Source organism: Chenopodium album, chromosome 15 (genome assembly GCF_948465745.1).
Source record: "Chenopodium album chromosome 15, dcCheAlbu1.1, whole genome shotgun sequence".
Taxonomy (NCBI): Eukaryota; Viridiplantae; Streptophyta; class Magnoliopsida; order Caryophyllales; family Amaranthaceae; genus Chenopodium; species Chenopodium album.
This window is the reverse complement of record NC_137848.1, coordinates 51,260,629-51,275,605: the sequence shown is the minus strand read 5'-3', so window position 1 is coordinate 51,275,605 and position 14,977 is coordinate 51,260,629. Positions and strand designations below refer to the sequence as shown.

The following is a 14,977-nucleotide window of genomic DNA, read 5'->3' as shown; positions in this document are numbered from 1 at the left end:
AAATGTTTTTTGCTAATATATAGTGCATAAATGATATTTGTCTATATATTTTACATATAGGTATACAAAGAATGATCCAAACCTCTAGCAAAATTAGACTTTGCTGATCAATTCATGATCAATCCATATATTTTGCACATGTTCAATCTTGTGAAGTTTCGCGCCCTTGCGTCTTCTAAACCACTCTGTGATTTTAGTGCAATCCTCGATAATCAATCTCTCCAGTGATTTCGACAAATTTTTCTCAAGGAATAAACTGCTGAGATTTTCACAGTTGATTATTTCCAAATGCTTGAGAGTGGCGAGTTTAAGAGGTGAAGATGGAACACCAACCAACTTAGGACATCGCTCTATGGTCAGCTTGCAAAGACGCGGATAGTCTCCATTCTCTGCTTTTTCCCAGCTTTCTAGCTTAGAGAAGCCAACAATAGCAAGTCTCTCTAGTTTTGGAAATGCAATGGAAATATCGAATCCTCTAAACTTAGTCCCAATCTCTTTTACGCTATTCATTTCCACCAGGCTTAAAAACTTCAAAGATGGAAGTTTTCCCAGTGAAGGAAGTATCTCTGAATCATCACATTTGTAGAGTGTAACACTAGTGAGCACCATGAATGAAGGATCACCGATCCAACTAGGAAAGCTCGTGCCTCCATAGCACGATATTTGTAGCTTCTCCAAGTTAGAGTGAGGTCGAAGTCCTTGAAGAATTTCATCTTGATCTAGTGACTTAGTCCGATGTTTATGCAAGTCGCTCCACCTTAACTCTAACTCCTTTACATACTTCTTTTTAGACAATGAGGCTTTCACAACATCAAATGTATCCGAAACATTCTCCAATCTTGCAATGCAAAAACTTTCCTTAAGGTTGTTCATATTCTTTAACTCTTTAATGCTTCGATCATCATCCTTTTGAACAAGAAATGCTGATAAGGTCTCAAGCTCGGTAAGTGCTCCCATTCCTCTCGGCATAAGGTCTAATTGCCCGAGAACATCAAGCTCGAGATGTTTGAGAGAGGTTAGCTTTCTCATCCCTTCAGGTAACCTATACAAGTGTGTACAATCTTTGAGTTTCAAGGTTTGCAATTTAGAAAGACAATCAATGGTTTCGGGCAATAACTCAATTAGAGTTCGCGAAAGGTCTAGATACTTTAGTTCAACCAAATCTCCCACCGAATTTGGTAACTCGACAAGGTTAGATTTACTCAAATCCAACACCTCCAAATGCTTGAGAGCTGAAAATACATTACTCGGTATCTTGCTAATACTCGAAGCATCCTCACTAAGCAGCATTAGCGCCTTTAACTCCTTGAAATCTGTCAATCTTCTAAGACTTTCTTCATCGATTTCTTCCCCCACCAAAGACACATATTGTACATCTTTAGATGCTTTATGATAATACAAGCTCTTCAATTTATGAAAGAGCTCCTTATCATGTGACATTGTGTTCGCGTTATCATTCATCATCTTATCTACATTTACGACATATCTTTCCTTCTCGATAGGAGACCGTGTGCTTGTACTCGCAATATAGTCATAGGACAAAAGAGTACTGAAATAGAATTCACCAAGATGATCCTTTTGCTTACCCTTTAGAAAGCCTCCTGCTATCCACAATTGAATAAGCGTATCCTTTTCGAATTCACAACGTTCGGGAAAAAGTGTGCAAAATTGCCACATTCTTTCCTCACCTTCTAAAAGAGACTTGATTTCATTACTTGTAAATCCCATTTCTTTCACTTTAGCCCTAAATTTTTTGCTAACGGTAGCTTTGTTTCTAGTTGTCTCGCTTGATTCTTTTTTAGTCATTACACTTGACGACATCTTTCTTTCAGGTTTTTTTACAGATGTATTCTTCGTACGCGTCCATATATCATTCCCTATGTTCATAACCAAAAAAAAAAGAAGCTTTGTTAAATATGAGTGATGGGGGTTGGCATGAGCAATCGAATCCCCAAAACCGGGTTGTACAAGAACTTAGACAAAGAAGAGTTTGTAAATTTGAATAAAAGTGTAACAAGTGAAAATGTGTAGATTTTGTTAGATTAAAAAATGGTAAGTACAAGAACTTAGACAAAGAAGAGTTTGTAAATTTGAATAAAAGTGTAACAAGTGAAAATGTGTAGATTTTGTTAGATTAAAAAATGGTAAGGTAGTAAAAGAAATTTAACAAAAATGAAATAATGTAAACTATAAAATGGTAAAAAAAAAAAATTAAATTTTTTTTGAAATATGTTAAGAACATTACTCGTATTAAAGAAGTTATTTTAGTGAGGGTCTTTTTTTACTGAATCTGTCTCATAATGTTCTTACTCAGTAATGTTAACCTTTAGCCTCGAATTAAGCGGGAAAAGTGAAAGAAAGTGTAAAAAGATGGGTGGTGAAAATGAGTGTGTAGAAGCTTTAATAGGTTATAAAAACTAATACTTCTATATACATACTCCCTCCGTCCCTAAATTACATTACAATGGTTATGATGAACGTTTTATTATAGAAAATAGAAATTAATGTGTTATTTGTGGGAGGATTAAGATAAAATAGAAATTAGTGCTAATACAAAGATTAAAGATACCTTCTGAATTTGTAGGCCGCTCGAGCATCTGTAAAAGAAGTGAAGAACCATTAAGAATAAGAAGGAAAAAAAAAAAAAACTGTCTTAATATTCAAATTTTTTGGAAAGATCAAATAATTAATTAATTTAATAATATTATTGCCAACTTTGTTTTCTTCTAGTGATGAGATTTTTTTATTTATTTATATAAAATACAAGTAATAAACAATTATCTAAAGTCTTTAATCTTTGTAACAAAAATATTGTCATGATCTCACTAAAATACATAGGTAAATTTTGGACTACTTTGTATATTTATTATATTTGATGATTAATCAATTACTTCCTCTGTTCTATTAATATTGCAACAAGGAGAAAATTACGCATCCCAAAGCACATTTTATATGCTAAATATCTATAATTCTGTAAAAGTAAAAATTATAAAAAAAAAAAAGTTGATATTGTGAAAGTATTTTATGAGACGAATCTAACAAGAACCCACTTGACTATATTTTGTTTAACGTAAAAATCATATTATATGGTCACACAAGAGTGATAAATAGTGCAAAAAGTCCATTGTTGCAATATTAATAGAACGGAGGAAGTATTATAAATAAAAAAAAAATTGTACAATATACTAAAATAGGTAGTTGTATAAATAAATTAAAGATAAAACTAGAATCAATAAACGTAAAAGATACATACCTGCATGTGCTTGTACACATCCGTGAGGTTTAAATTTTCATAGTCCATCAGCTCATCAACCATAGCTTCTGGGGTAGCGTCTGCAAGTAAACTCGAAAGCAAATCAATTCAATATAAACACTGAAAAACAATTAAGTTTATCATATACTGATATATCTGCATATAATTATGGCCTATACTCCCTTCATTTCATAATACTACGTATATGATTCTGTTTCTATTGAATTATTTTAATTTTTTATTTTATTATTTTACAGTTTTTGATACATGCATGTCTTTGATAACAAAATCATTATTTACATACAAGTAAAAAAAACATTAATTAATAATAAAATACTGATATTATGAAACTATAGAGACGAATTCAAAAAATCTAACGTCTGTATATATATATGTTTTTTTTTTTGTTTTTTTTGTTTTTTTTTTAATATATCAATGAATAATCATGGACAAATTTTGATCTATTTTCAAATGATAGTAATTATAAGAAGAACAACACACGTACTTTTAATGCCGCCTAGTCTGTTAACAGCTTCCACAACTGTTTGATAAACATCTTTTTTAGAGGCATATTTTTCAGAGGCCAAAGTTTCAGGAGTTCTCATCAAATCTGATATGGATATGCTTGAGGATGGTTTAGCTACTTCCTGCATTTGATTCCAACATAAGACATCATTAGTTCTCAACTCCTAGCATGTGCAATTGTACAATAGCATGCATGCACAACTCTTGGGTATTTGGACTCGTTTTCTAAAACATGCCCCTTGACCACCTCCTCTTCACTTGAGTCCTTCCAAAAATTGACCCGACCTATAAAAACAACGATGAATTTTGAACAATAACTAGCCTTTAATTTTCTAATCTAAAATTCAACTTTATTATCGAATTGAATGTCAAATCCTACTTGAATTATTGTTTTGAACTGGCCCACTCAAAATAGAATCATATGTTAATAAATTCGAAATGAGATTATGAGAACGTTCTTTAACAGTTAAATTCAACGTGGCTTATTAGGCATATGATGACTAATACGGGTTATATGAAGGGAAAATGAAATTGAAGAACGTTTTAAAATCTCTTAATTAAGACGTAGGGTTAACCTAGACCTTTATTTGTACCATGCATATACAGGCAAACATTGTTTAAGAGAAACGTAAAAGTTAAACCAAAATTTTGTACCCTTATCTCATCTCCAACGGGCCATACATTTGACATATCTAATTTTTAATTAACTTGTAACTATCATACTTCCTTTTTCTTCTTTCTATTTTTTTTTTTCCTGCTGTTATTTTCTTGGATATAAAGACTATAACTCTATAAGCTTCCACGTCTTTGCAAACGAGTTTAGTTTCCTTACAATTTAACTACTTGTCTTTATATTTAAAAGTACTTAACTTTTAAAGACTAAACATCCTAAGCTATTCAATACTGATACTTTTTATATCATGGTTTTTGTTTAATATTATTGCAAAGTTCTACTGCCTCTGTTTCATTCTATTTGCAACATTTGAGTTATTTGTGAGATAAATTTTTTTAAAAGTTGCAAATAATATGAAACAGGGTCATATTTTAAAATCTGAAGGCCATGATAACAAAAGAAGTATAATACAAAGTAAAAGATATTGTTTGATTTTCTTTTTCTTAAGAATTAGTACAAAGTAGATTTTGGATTAGCATTATTCTTGATAATAATATTTTCCATAGATACTTTTTCATCTTGTTTGATTGGCCGGCAATAATCAATACTTGTTTTAGTAGTGACAAAATAAATTTATGTTCGATAATTTGTAACTTTTCAAATGAAACTTCATACTTTCACAATAATGCTTTTCATCTCATTGTTGTTGCTTATTATGTAAATTTCATTATCATCAACAATTAAAATTTGGATGCGTAATTGAATTGTAATGAAAAGTAATAAGAAATTATGTTAGGGAATGGAATTTTAGTACTATATATATAGACATTGGCATGAAGATTTTATTAAACTAAATTATAAGTAACTTCATTACCACTTGTATCATCAAATGAGGTATTATACTATCATTGTCATAATAATTAGAATGTCAAGAGATTCAAGACTCACTTTCCTCCTCTATTGGCGGAAAGAATACATGTCCACGCAATAGCATATATGGAGTATATGGTTAGGCCTAACTAATATAATGGGTTTGTCTATATGTATACCAATTAGCTTTGTTGGTTGTTGTCTGGAGAGTGGTTCCAACGATCAAATTCTGTTTATATCATTTGTCTCGTGATTCTCTCTTTACAAAGAGATTGTTGTACGAAGATAGGGCCTTGCAAGGCTCATATTCAAAACCTGTAGGCCGTTATTGCTAGAATACTCGAATACCATTATTTAACATAAACAACTACACTAAAAGTTTAAGCTGATGAAAAACATGCAATTACCTTCAATAGTTTCTCCTTTCTGCTTCTTGATGTCGGTTGGCATCCATGTAATAATCCAAGATGATTCCGGTCTTTCCGGATATGAGAAGCAAGTGAATTTGTTGAGCTATGTTTTTTCATTTCCAATAGCTTTATGTTTCCCGCCATTTAAAGCTTTAATCTTCCTTTATTCGGAATTTGTGAAGGATAAAGGAGAGGCTTTAGAGTTGTCGTGCAAGATCATGGCACTGTAATATAATGATACGTATAACAACTATATTTATATATATGATATGATCAATATATTATAGATAGATATTGACAAGGCACATTGATATAAAGATAGTTCTTGTAATAAACAATACTCCTTAAAACAAAGGGAGGGAAACAAGGAATTTTTTAAAAAACTACACTTGTTCAAAAGAAGACTAAGCTAGACAAGAAAATTATAAAAGAAATTGAAGCAGATTAGACTTAGTAATTACATAAATTACATAGTACATTCCAGTATTATATACTCAGCATATTGTTATTTGTTAGTCCAGTTCAACACGGGAACTAAAAGATTGCGGAAAATTCTAGGATGTGAGTTGAGTTACATCGATATCCCAACGATTGGTGCTTTATATTTCAAAAATATGTACGATGATTTAATTCCTTACTCGATTTCAATGATACTTGTATATAACATGTTTTCTATGTGACATGTTGCATGTCTAATTGATCTATTTATTATTTTTTTTTTTTTACATCTTATATGGATGTATAGTGGAGACTGGAGAGACTTGGACAATGTTGTAAATAGAATTAGATCTAAATTTAGAGTACCATCTTTAAGACTTTAATCAATTAAATTAGTTAATATTCACACATTTAATTAATGATGCATTGTCGATAACCTCTTTTGATCGATTATGCCATACCAGGCCATCAACTAATTCATGCATTGTCGGTAACCTTTTTGATTAAACCATACCATCAACTAATGATGTGTTGGTAAAGGCATGTTTTCTACATGTTTCAAAAATGGTAAATTTGATGCAAATTGTTCTAACTATGATAGGTCATCTTTAAAAGGTCTCATGTCTCAACTATTGATTAATATAAAGGGATCTTAATTTTAGGGGATCCTTCTAAAAATGGTCCATAGATAGTTTTAACTAGTTTGACTAGTTACCAGTGCCATGTGTCTTGTTTTCATTAGGCTTGGTAAAATAAAAATAATTATCCGCCACTCTAAAAAAACACTCACCCCATCCATCTAGCTCATGTTTTCTTCACCTTAAAAAAATTATATTCAATAAAACAGACCACTAAATATTCAACACGTGGTAATTTTATTAGTTTAACCGGTCAAAATAAGGTAGGGACTATTTTAAGAACCTCTTTTAAAGTAGGAACTGTCATGACTTAATTGATAGTTGGAAACTTTTAAAGAAGAAGGTTCTTAGTTGGGATCAAAAGCATTAATGTATTAAAAAAAAAAAAATCATTTATACCTATTGAAGTTGATATTAATTTAATGATAAACATAAGATAAAATTTATAAAAATTAATTTTTAATAATCATTAAAAAAAAAAAATTTATAAAAATCAATATTTTTGTTTTGGGGATAGAGGTCCTGACTCATTTCTATTTCACAAATTCTTATATATGGCTAGCCACATTATGTGACAAGCCATCATTGTGGTTACTTTGTTAGTGTTATACGGCTTACCTGATCATTGTTATAAGGGTTACTTCATCAGTTTTATAGGGGTTACTCAATCAGTATTTTAGAGTAACTTTGTTCTTTCACAAGTGGAAAGCGGCCACACGATGTGGCCAGCCGCACACAAGGCGCATTGTTTTTATTTGGGAGTTGACATTTCATTTTCGTTTACAACCAAATATTATAAATTTAATAATTTAAACTCAAAAATTTCATTTTCAACTACCAAACATGCATTTGAAAACTAAATTTTTCTTAAATATATATATATATATATATGTTTACTAAAGCAACAAGTATCATGCCAGAAATCATGTACCTTAAAACAAGTGAGCAAAGTCATGGTTAATTGAAGATCAGATTTGACTCTTGGACATACATCCCCATCAAGTCACCAATCATGTGTTTGTAATGATATAGTGTCTGATTTGTTAGAATGATTTTAAAATGAGTAAATTAATAATATTAAGGAGCATGAAGTAGTTATTTTCTACTACTATGTATGTGTTCACTAAAAGAATAATTATCATTATAATTCTCAATCATTAGTGATCAATTATCATACACATTATGAAGTGAAAATCAAGCTAATTAAGGTTGGCTACCTGATTAGAAGCTCTCCTTTCTACCCTTTTGATTTACACTCCAAACAAGTAGTAGAATCTCTGATTGTTGTAAGAGGCTTTTCCTCAACCTAAAAAAACCTAGAACAAGTAAACTTATTGACTTATTGTTGCTGTACCACAAAAAATAAAAATAATATACATTTACATATACATATTATTGACGTTAGTTACGAGTACTAAATACGCGTGAATTAGTATTATAATCAATATTACTTGTCATTCAAAAAAATAAAATAAATTACTTCGTTTTTACAACCCTTAGTGAAGGATGAATAAAAGTATGTGAATGGCGTAAGTAGGAGCAGCCCCTGAGAGGGAGAGGCGGCGTTGAACATCTCTCTAATCTAAATTATAAATTATACAGTATTTTTTTAATGACGGTTAAAGACCAATAATTGTGTACGTTGCAATTAAATTACACCTTAACGTATATTTCTTGGAAGATGCTTTTAAAAGATGGCATAATCATTTATTTACAATCTTTTGAGTAACAATCATAAACTTTGCAAGAAAGCTACATGTTAGCAACAACTTAACTCATCAATCTAACCTTCTAAAATTTAATATTTCAGAATTATTAATTAAAATTACTTCTTCAAGTGTATATTCCTATTCAATAATATCTTAAAAAGGACATTTGGGGTCAAATTAGATCATTTGAGTTCACACTACGCCATTGAAATTATAGAGCTTAAATTCGGCCTTTTTTGTAGGATAAAAAAATACATATATATAGAAATAAAAAACTTTGGCCTTTCTTGATCATCAAAGTTCCAGATATATTTTTTTTGAAATAAATTAAAATTTTTAATATTATTTAAAGTCCTTAATCAAACACTATAGTTAGACTACAAAAAAATATATATACTTATATATACTACGTATTAAACAACGCAACTCACAATGACCGTTTCATTATGTGCTAAGAAAGAAGTAATAAGCCACACGGTTGTAGGTGCGACTTCATTCTCACATACGAACATACGATGTAACACTTAATAAAAAAGCATTCACATTATTTATCTGTTGATTAAATAAGGTTGTTGGAAGGTGACTTCTCTGGGCTCTCGTTACTTAGTTGTAACATTTTGACTTTCACAATTACTCTGTATTGATTCATAACTAGCCTTCTGGTCCGTGCAATGCACGGTTTATTCATATAAAATTGTATTGAGAGATAAGTGAGGAAATATCAATAAGTCATTATAGGGTATAATATGTAATCGAAAACATGATTAAAGAAAGGAAAATTTGGATTTTGGTACCTCAAAAATGGGGGTAATTGAATTTTAGTACCCATCTAAAATTTTATTTTAAATTGGTACCTCAAAAATGACTAAACTATAGATATCAGTACCTCCGTTAGCATTCTGTCAACTTTGCCGTTAGTGGGTCCCATTATTCAATTATTTAATAATTTAATTTATTAAAAAAAAGAAAAAATATTTAATAAAAAAAAACTTAAAAAATAATAAAAAAAAAAAATTAGAAAAAACCCCCTAATACCACCAGCCACCCACCTTCCGCCGACGGTAGACCAACCCCGCCACCCAGCCCTGCCTCCTCGCGCCGACGCCACCCCCCCCACCAGCCCTGCCTCCCCGCAATTCTCTCTCTCCTCCTTCACCACCTCGTCTTCATCCCTCATATTTGGGATAAGAACGAAATTCTTTGGTTTTAGGATCTGAAGGCGGAGAAGGGGGAGGAGGACCGCGGTGAGTCTGCGAATCTGATTGGGTCAAAATCGGCGAAGGCGGGAGATCAGTGAGATGGATTTGCGAGTCAAGTGGGTCATCGACGTCGTCTAGATCATCGTCGGAACCTTCGAATTGGGGAGGAGGAGGAGAGGCGTAGGTGGGGAGAGAGAGGTGGTGAAGGAGGGGAGAGAGAATTGCGGGGCGGCAGGGCTGGTGGGAGGGGGGGTGGCGTCATGGCGGGGAGGCAGGGCTGGTGGGGGGGGGGGGGGGAGTGGCGTCGGCGCGGGGAAGGTGGATGGCTGGTGGTATTAGGGGTTTTTTTCTGATTTTTTTTAATTATTTTTTAAGTTTTTTTTTTATTAAATGTTTTTTCTTTTTTTTTTTAATAAATTAAATTATTAAATAATTAGATAATGGGACTCACTAACGGCAAAGTTGACAGAATGCTAACGGAGGTACTGATATCTATAGTTTAGTCATTTTTGAGGTACCAATTTAAAATAAAATTTTAGCTGGGTACTAAAATTCAATTACCCCCATTTTCGAGGTACCAAAATCCAAATTTTCCTTAAAGAAATTAAAATTTTGGAACTTTAATCCAAAAAGGGCTTAAAAAGAAGATGGAAGGGCTACAATTAAAGAGAGAATAGGAGAAGGTTTAATTAAAGGGGAGAGATGAAGATGAAGAGATGAATTGTGTATGAAAGATGAAATATAAGTAAAGAATTAAAAAAAAAATAGTGTAATAAAAAATTAATAGTGTAAAATGATATGTGACACTATGGTTAAAGAAGTGTAATAGAATGGATGAGGACATATGTCTTTCTTAGTTTCTTGGTTATAGTTTTTAAATACTAAGATAAAGATTTCAACTAATTATATCTCTAATTTTAGATAAGTAAAAAACAGTATTAAAAATTAACAGTGAATATATACTCCAAAATACAAGTTCATGTTTATGATAAACAAAAAAATATTTATTTAGTGGTATTTTGTAAATAAATCAAAAACTTTTGTCAAATGTAACTCCATTAATGTTTATTTATTTACATAGTTGTCATGTTGATTGGAATTTTATATTGATTTATTTACGAAATTGTCATTAGATAAACATTTTTTTGTTTATCATGAAAATGAACTCATATGACTTGTAAAGCTCTCACAAGCAAGTGGACCATGGAGCAAACAAAAAGGGACTAAGGATTGATACAACAATCCACGTGACTATATTTCTATGAACATATCTAGAAGTAGAGGTAGTCATCTCTCCTATTGTCGTGGAAAGTCAAAGATATTGCTCGCCTAGGAGATTTTGAGCAATTGAGCATGTTGTGTAACTATATCTTCTTGTAGTTGTACAAGCTAAGGATCGTATTATTATTCATAAAAAAATATTTCCTGATTGTACATAGGTAAATGGTAAGACTTGAATAAATATATCAATGACAATCCCTAAATTTAACCATAGACTAGACTTGAATAAATATATCAATGACAATCCCTAAATTTAACCATAGACTAGATTTGAAGAAATAGAAGAAAACGAGGTAAATTCTTACCGAAAAAAAAAAAAAAAAAGGTAGATTCTTACAACATCATATACTCGTAAAATAAACGAGGTAGATTTTATATCATGTCTACTACGGAGTACCAAGTACCAACTACCAACTACCAACTATGGTTTTATCCTACTAGATCGGAAAAATGCACATTTCACAGGTCGCATGTTAACTTGTGTCGGATAGAGTTTTGCAAGGTTTTGGTTTGATAAGATCAATTTTATCCCTACCCAAAAAAATCATGTCGACCTTAGGTGATAAAAAATCATGTCGACCTTGTGTGTAAGGGTGGTAGTGATTGTAACATCGGGTTGTGCCATGGGTTGGGAATCATCATTTCACAACGCCTTAGCATCATCTTTCATTTCACTCTTGACAGGTAAAATCATAGAACTAACCTGCACCGAGATTGACCATGTCTGGAATGTGGATGAGAATCTCAGATCTCTGGGCACGAGTTCTCAGATTGTCCAGGATAAGCTTAAGCGGCTAGGCCACGACAAGCTGCCCGTGGAATGGATACCGTGGTTGCAAGAAGTGACCAGCCTATTTTATGATGTGGACGATAAAATTGATGGCATTATGCTTGGTATAATGAAACAAAATTACATCAACCAGAATCCACAACGACAGATCAACTCACAGCATCAGGCTCATGCACAAGATCAGGTGTGCACCAGCAGAGTCTTTACTCTTTTTAGAAGTCGTTCAGGGAGGAGGGCGAGGCAGAGTGATGACCATCTTCCGGTGCCAACTGTGCCACAGAATGAGAACCAAGTGAGAAGCTACATCGTTTCATCATTGAAAAAATGGGATTTGCCTCGTAAGATAAATAACCTCTTAGAGAGGTTGCAGCTGATTGATAAGCAGGTAGATGGTCTGCTTCAAGGTGTTGGCAGTAGCGGACTCAACGGAGGTATGAGTGCAGCTCATTCTTCTCCGATGGGAAGAGAATCAGTATCCATTCCGAGTTCTTCAGGCCATTTACATCAGGTGCTGCTTGCTCGAGAAAGAGAAGAAGACAAGAGAATAATCATAGAGTATTTGCTGCATCCTTCTCTTAGAGGGAGGGGCGGAATTTGCATTGTTGGAATGTCAGGGCTAGGAAAATCCACCCTTGCTCAACACATAACAAACGATTCCAGGATCAGAAAATATTATGGCTCCCCCATTTGGGTTCCAATGCCTGGTGACTTCAATTCCGTGGCCAATAATCACATCTTTGCTCCATCTCTCCAAGGTCGTGTAGCCAATGGATATCCTGTTCACCGTGGAAGAAGAATCCTGGTTGTGTTGGATGACTTGTGGAATGTACACCACACAGCCTGGAGTAGATATATTTCTACTCTTGGACCTGAAACTACTTTTCTTATTACGACTCGTGATCCTAAGGTTGCTTCCATAACTGCCACAACTCCTCATCAAATCAAGAGGCTGTCTGACAAAGACTGCATGGATTTGATAATAAAGATGCTGTCTGAAAATCTATCTCACCAATATGATCGCAGTGTATCACAAATAGCTAAAAAATGTGCAGGCTTGCCTTTGGTGGCGAACTTGTATGGTTTAATGATACCAGCAAAATGTCGCGAAGAGGGACCAGAAGCAGCTTTTGCACACTTAGAAAAAAGCGATTTGTGGGAGTTGAGGGAATTTGAAGCTGAAATTTTTCAAGCTTTAAGATTTGATGATCCCAGTATGCCACCAGATTTGGGTAAGTTCATTGCTTATTTGTATCTCTTTCCTGATGGCTATTACTTCGAGAAAGACGAGCTCTCCCAACTCTGGATGGCAGAAGGTTTTGTAACACCAGAGCAGTGGAATGCCTCATGCCTGAAGAATGCAGTCAGATATTTCGACGAACTGTTGTCAAGGTCTATACTTTACCTCTCACATTACCCTAAAGAAGATGAGATGGCTACCTACCAGATTCACGAGTTCACTCATAAATTCGCTCAAAAATTAGCTTCCAGTATGTGCTATCAAATGAAGGATGGTAACACGCCATTCTTACCTTTCAAACATATCCGCCATTTATCACTAAGCAGTCAAAACCTAGATCTGTATCACACGCACATTGAAAAGTTCTACACCCATTTAAGGACATTTCTTTTGTTATCTGGAAAGAGAGCCAACATTACTGATGTCCTACAGTCTTTCTTTCATAATTTGAAATATTTACGGGTAGTGAGCCTTAATCGTTCCCATATCACCACTCTTCCTAGATCAATTAGCAACCTCAAACACCTTCGTTACCTAAATGCATCAAATACCCTAATCAAGAGTTTACCTGATCCAATCTGTGAAATTCTTGGGTTGCGAGTTATAAAGCTACAAAATTGTAAACTTCTTAGTTTACCAAGCAAAATTGCAAACCTAGTCAATCTATTCCATCTTGATATGAATATGGCACATTTGCACACCCCTCCAATATGTATAGGATCGCTCACCAACCTCCAAGCCTTAAACATTTTCTCTGTCCATGATGCAGAAGGATACCGTATCACAGAGCTAAAGAACATGAATGCTCTTCGAGAATCAATCAAGATAATGAAGCTCGAAAATGTTACCACTGCATTACAAGCTGAGAATGCCAGGCTATGTCAAAAATCCCACCTCAACAGATTAGAATTGCATTGGACACCAGGAAGCTATATACCAGAACCACTCATAAGCACCATCCTTGATAAGCTCAAGCCTCACGATCACTTGACAGAACTTCGGCTGGCAAATTACAGTGGAGACGTGTTTCCAAGTTGGCTTGGCAGTCCTTCGTGTTACCTTAAGTCCATTCATCTCTTCAATTGTCCATATATCAAAAAACTTCCATCATTTTGGAAGCTTCCACAACTAATAACCCTTACCATTGATACAGCAAGCAGTTTGGTGGAACTAGACCGCCAATTCTTTGGCGATCATAGGAGTACCAGGTTCCCAAAACTGAAGTCTCTAGAGCTTCAGAACATGGAAAGTCTTGCAAGGTGGGATGAACTGAGACCCAACGACATGCCTCGTCTCTGTCTTCTTAAACTCATCAATTGTCCTACATTGTATGGCGTGTCTACATTGCGATTCTTCAATATGCTTGAACATTTAGAAATCATACGTTGTCCGAGACTTGAAGATCCAGAACTTCCACTATCAGTCTCATTATATTATTTTGAATGATCGCTTTTTGGTGAGCATGATCTGCAGATAAAGAATTACAGAATCTTCAAGTGTTAGATGTTTAGACCATTTAAATTCATTATCATACTGTTGAGTGTAATACATATAGGCCATATTTTTCCATTTTCATTGATTTATGTTTGCTTGTAAATATAATTATGATCAAGAAATCAAATTTCCACGCACCATAGTCCATAATATTACTCCCATTTATTCAACTAGAAAAGTTTGTGGGAAACTATAATTATCTTGCTTACAAATACCCAATAATAAACAGCCAAAATCGAGAAATTAACGCAAAATCAACACAATTGAAGATACAAATTACATGGGGTTTTGCAAATTATAGCCAATATACAAGTAGTTAACCCCAAATCTTTGCTCAGTCCATGGTATCGGTAAATTAAGGTTTATAATTTGGGAGAAATTGAACATTGAATGTTAGGGTTTTCGAATTGGGGCTAAATGCAATTTTAAATAAATGAATACAAAAATCTAAAAGTCATAGTATTGTAATCTACCTTGTTTGAAATTAATCTGACATTGGTAAGTTTTCCGTCAAACTCCA

At 33.4% G+C, this 14,977-nt stretch overlaps 1 protein-coding gene across 1 annotated transcript; it reads left to right on the top strand.

Moving 5' to 3' along the window:
- The first annotated feature begins 11,508 nt into the window (after positions 1 to 11,508).
- On the top strand, positions 11,509 to 14,409 carry LOC145581393 (putative disease resistance protein At3g14460). Its single transcript, XM_081638407.1, has one exon. The coding sequence runs from the start codon at positions 11,509 to 11,511 to the stop codon at positions 14,407 to 14,409; it is 2,901 nt and encodes a 966-aa protein (XP_081494533.1).
- Positions 14,410 to 14,977: the final 568 nt, after the last annotated feature.